This window comes from Narcine bancroftii, chromosome 5 (genome assembly GCF_036971445.1).
Source record: "Narcine bancroftii isolate sNarBan1 chromosome 5, sNarBan1.hap1, whole genome shotgun sequence".
In the NCBI taxonomy this organism is placed as follows: Eukaryota; Metazoa; Chordata; class Chondrichthyes; order Torpediniformes; family Narcinidae; genus Narcine; species Narcine bancroftii.
In genome coordinates, this window is record NC_091473.1 from 180,697,198 (window position 1) to 180,702,285 (window position 5,088).

At 57.0% G+C, this 5,088-nt stretch overlaps 1 protein-coding gene across 1 annotated transcript; it reads right to left on the reverse strand.

Annotated features, from left to right (window-relative positions):
- Window positions 1–1,178: 1,178 nt before the first annotated feature.
- On the reverse strand, window positions 1,179–4,021 carry LOC138764267 (ETS domain-containing transcription factor ERF-like). The gene is given in 6 exon segments (XM_069939946.1): window positions 1,179–1,718; window positions 1,720–1,808; window positions 1,811–2,255; window positions 2,257–2,612; window positions 3,074–3,180; window positions 3,786–4,021. Coding segments are annotated over 6 exon segments (1,326 nt in total). The 5' UTR covers window positions 3,818–4,021; the 3' UTR covers window positions 1,179–1,421.
- Between the last annotated feature and the right edge of the window lie 1,067 nt (window positions 4,022–5,088).

The window sequence follows — 5,088 nt, forward strand, 5'->3', positions numbered from 1 at the left end:
CTCCCTGCTTGAATCAGCTCTTCCCAACCAAGAGAACCCCTTCATCTGGACCAAGACATCCATCAAGACAAGAAACATCCCAACTCGTCAGTCAAAAATACCCCCTCCTCCAGTCAGAGACCACCCCCCACCTGAGACCCCAAACACCCACTCCCAGAATCCCCCACCCCCTATGTTAGAAAGCTTATACAGGCTTATAAAGTGATTGTCAGAATGTTAAACCACCCCCCTCAACCCCAACACCCTCTTAACCCCTTCCTCAAATAACCCCTCAACCCCATCTCCCCCTCCTCAAACCCCCTGAATCTCCCCCCTCAACCTCCCCCTTACCCACATCAACCCTTCCCTTCTCATCTCCCCTCAACCCCTTCCTTCCCTCCCCTCATCCCCAGCCTCCTAACTTGCCCCCTCATCTCCCTATCCCCTTCAACCTCTCCCTACCCTCACTTCCCCTCCCTCCCAAACCTCCCTCTCATCTCCCTCCACCCTCAACTTCTCCTCCTTCCTCACATCTATCGTTACCTCCCCCAGTCCTCATCCATACCCCCTCTCCGTCATCCCTCCATTCACCTGCTATCTCCTTTCCTCTCCCTTCCCCAACCCTCTCGGACCATGGAGTTCTCCCTCACACCCAGATTGAGGAGCTACCTACCTATCCCTTCTCCTCAAACCCCTTCCCCCACCCCTCCAAAGCAGTAACATTTGTCTTTTCTCATAGACACACACAATTTAAAATTTTTCTAAAGATTAAAAAGAACCCACTTTGGCCTGAGAGCCCTCACAAGGAACGAGTGGCCACTGCTGCCAGCCATTTTGAGGATGGCAAGGTCAAGGTTCAAGTTGCCGAAAATCAGCACAAATCCCAATCCCAAAAAATGTCCTCCCTCCCCACCCTCGCTCGAAGCTCAGGAATGGGGTGGGGAAACAGGATCCAGGCTTTCTGCCCTCGCCAGGCCCACATTGCCCCTGGCAACCAGCACTGGCAATTTCTCCCATTGATTTAAAAGGGTTGATGAGTGACCAGGCCGCTGACACCCTCCACCCCATCTAAATGCCCCCCTCCCCCCATGATCTAGGGACGCAGAAAGTCTGGGGCCTTCTCTACGAGGATGAGGAACCGAGGTGGGGGCTGATTAAAGAGAGAAAGATCCGTCTCCTGACACAAAACAAAGAGTATATTTTAAAAAGCAAGTAGAACGATTTTTTTTGGAGGTTTTTTTCTGGATTCCATTTTACAGATAAAAAAATACACCGTTTCCCTCAATTTAAGGATGAGAAACAAAAGGGGAAATGGCGTTGAACGAGGCACACATGGATTTGAGGAGGTACGTTAAGGCACCCTGGGGTGGGAGTGGGGCGGGATGGTTCGGGAGAAGGGGACCCGTGTTCTGCGGGTGGGGGAGGGGCAGGGGAAGGGGGCGTCATGATTCCTTGCTCTCCAGCGACAGCCCGGCCGCAGCCTGGTGAAGCTCCACGCCCTCCCGGCGCGGAATCCCGGCGCCCTCCGGTGGATCCGGCCTGGCCTTCTTGTCCGCGTCGCTGGCTGAATCCTCCAGGCGTCGTCCCTCGCTCCATCTCCTCTTGAAGCGGAGCTTCAGCGGCATGCACTGGGCCTCTGGCCTGGGCTCAGGGGCAGGAGGAGGCAGAGGAGGAGGAGGAGGGCCGGCCAAGGCCTCAGGGCGGGTGAGTGGCATCTGCAGCGAGCCGGGGGCCTTGAAACACCTCCTCCTCCTCCTCGCTGATATCGGTCACCTCCACCGTCACCTCCTCATCTTCCTCCTCCTCCTCGTCCGAGATGGGCTCCACCTGATCTGAGGCAGGGGCCCGCTGCAGCCTGCGGCCTCTGTATTGGGGCCGGTGGGAGTGTGGGACTTCTCCCGCTGCCTCCGGCCCGGCGGAGGGGGCTGCAACTTGAACTTGAAGCCGGGCGGCTCCTCAGGGGGCAGGGAGGTGACGGAGGGGAGGCCAGCCAGAGGCCGAGGGTGGTGGGGACCCTTGATGTCGGGCCTCTGTGGCTGCGGCACCACGATGTTGGGGTAGTGCAGGAAGGCCCGGGGGCTCAGGTGGTAGTTGTACACACTCTGGGCCTGGGCCTGCAGGTAATGCTTCATGTCCTCTGAGCTGAAGGAGAAATGACTGGCCCCATGGTACATGGGGCTCAGGCTGGGCGATGGTGTGTAGCTCAAGTGGGTCGGGGTGATGGAGAGGGCCGGGGAGAGTGGGGGCGCCAGCAGGGATGGCCCGGCACCCATTGGGCGAGACCGGGAAGGGGCTGAGGGGTTCGCGATGCCTGGGGTAGATGCGGAAGATCCCATGGGCCGGCGGAGGGCCACAGTTATTGCCCCCTCCTCCTCCCCCACCCCCCCGGTAGCCATTCATCTCCCCCGCCCGCCTCTCCTCTGACAGGCCATCCTCCACCTCAGAGTTGGCCGAGGTGCCATCGCTGCAGTCACTGACAGAGCCACGCGTCGCCCGACGGGGCAGGGACGGGTAGGCAGAGGGCGAGCGGGGATCCTCACACGGTGACAGCACGTCTGAGGATGGGCCCGCCGGGAAGCGGAAGTGGGACGAGCCAGTGGGGACTGGAGGGGCACTCTGAGGGACAGCCGCTCCTGTAGTGGGGATGAGACAGGAGGGGGAACAGGAGAGAGGGGAGGGGGAATGGGAGAGAAGGGAGGGGGTACGGGGGAGGGGAGAGGGAAAATAAGTGGGAGAATGGGACAAGGATGAGGAGAGGGAGGGGCAGGGAGAGAGAGATGGAACATAGTTATAGACCATTGCATAGATCCCATCCTGAGACCAACCACCCGATTCCCTCGCCACACCAATCTCACCGCACCCTCCTCACACCATCCCGTCAAACACCTTCGGGGTCTGACCCAGAGTGAAGCTCCCTCCACACCATCCCATCACACACTCCTGGGGTCAGACACAGAGTAAAGCTCCCTCCCCACCGTCCCATCACACACTCCCAGGGTCAGGAGTACGTGGCTCAGGGGTGAGCTGTGGTAATCGAGGGAGGGATAGGCATGACCCTGTGGGCTTTGAAAGAGTGGAGACTGCGTGGGCTCACCCATGTCGATGAAGGGGTAGTTCACCAGGACCAGCTTGTTGAAGTTGAACTTGTAGGTGAAGCGTTTCCCCTTCGTCTTGTGGAGGATCCGCTTGTTGTAGTAATACCTGGGGGAGGGGAAAGGATGGATGGGAGGAAGAGGGAAAGGATCAAATCTCCCGCTCTGAATACTGCACCCCAGCCTAATTCCCCTACAAAATCCCCACACTCTGAATCTCCTTGACCTTTACCGAATATCCCTTCCCCTAATCCTCCCCTCCCACGTCCCCAAATCCCCTCCCCCATTCCCCCCACTCTGGGTTGAGTCCTGCATCCCAGATCCCCACCTACAATTCTCCACGCCCTGTCTATGCCTCTCAGAATCTGTCGACCTCTATCAAGTCTCCTCTTATGCTTCTTCGCTCCAGAGAGAAAAGTCCCAGCTCTGCTAACCTTGTTTCATGAGACATCCTGGTAAATCCCATCTCCACAGCTTCCACATGCTTCCTGTAATGAGGTTACCAGAACTGAACACAAACACCAAGTGGGATCTCACCAGAGATTTGTAGATCTGCAACATGACCTCTCAACTCCTCAACTCAACCCCCAACTAATGAAGCCCAACATCCAACATGCCTTCTTAACTGCCCTGCCAATTGTAGGTTTTGGACCCCAAAGTCAATTCCCCTGAATCCCCCCACCAACCCCACTGCAGGAGCCACAGCACCCTCACCTCAGGGCCCGGCTGAGCTTGTCATAATTCATCTGGGGCTTGCACTTGCGGACGCCCCAGAGTCTGGCCACCTCATCGGGGTCCTTGATGACAAACTCCCCATAGTCCCCCTGCCAGGAGATGACATCGTGGTACTCCTCCTTCCGCAGGAGCTCCAGTATGAAGTGCCACAGCTGAATCTGCCGGGATCCAGGACTCGACTCCGGTTTGTAGGCCCAGTCCGGGAATGCAAAGCCTGAGGGTTAGAGAGGTCGAGAAAACAGTCAACCCAAGATCCCTTATTCCACATATAAACCCCCCACCCCATCCCACCCCCACTGAACCCTGGATCAGACCTCAGCTTGTGACCCACTCCCAGGGATCTGTTATTCTATAAATCCCCCTGGATCAGACCCAGCCTGTAACCACTCCCGGGGATCTGTATATATAAACCCCCTGAACCCCTGGATCAGACCCAGCCTGTAACCCACTCCCTGGGTATCTGTTATTCTCTAAACCTTCCTGAACCCTTGGATCAGACCCTAGCCTGTAACCCACTCCCGGGGATCTGTTATTCTATATATAAACCCCCTAAACCCCTAGATCAGTCCCCAGCCTGCAACCCACTCCCAGGGATCGTTTATTCTATATATAAACCCCCTGAACCCCTGGATCAGACCCCAGCCTGTAACCCATTCCCTGGGGACCTGTTATTCTCTGTATAAACCCCCCCCCCCACCCCAAACCCCTGGATCAGACCCCAGCCAGTGACCCCCCTTCCCGAGGATCTGTTATTCTGTATATAAACCCCCCGAACCCCTGGATCAGACCCCAGCCTGTAACCCACTCCCTGGGTATCTGTTATTCTCTAAACCTTCCTGAACCCTTGGATCAGACCCCAGCCTGTAACCCACTCCCGGGGATCTATTATTCTATATATAAACCCCCTAAACCCCTAGATCAGACCCCAGCCTGTAACCCATTCCCTGGGGACCTGTTATTCTCTGTATAAACCCCCCCACCCCAAACCCCTGGATCAGACCCCAGCCAGTGACCCCCCCCCCCTCCCGGGGATCTGTTATTCTGTATATAACCCCCCCCGAACCCCTGGATCAGACCCCAGCCTGTAACCCACTCCCTGGGTATCTGTTATTCTATATATAAACCCCCTGAACCCCTGGATCAGACCCCAGTCTGTAACCCATTCCCTGGGACCTGTTATTCGCTGTATAACTCCCCCCCCACCCCAAACCCCTGGATCAGACCCCAGCCTGTGACCCCCCCTCCCGGAGATCTGTTATTCTGTATATAAACCCCCCCGAAA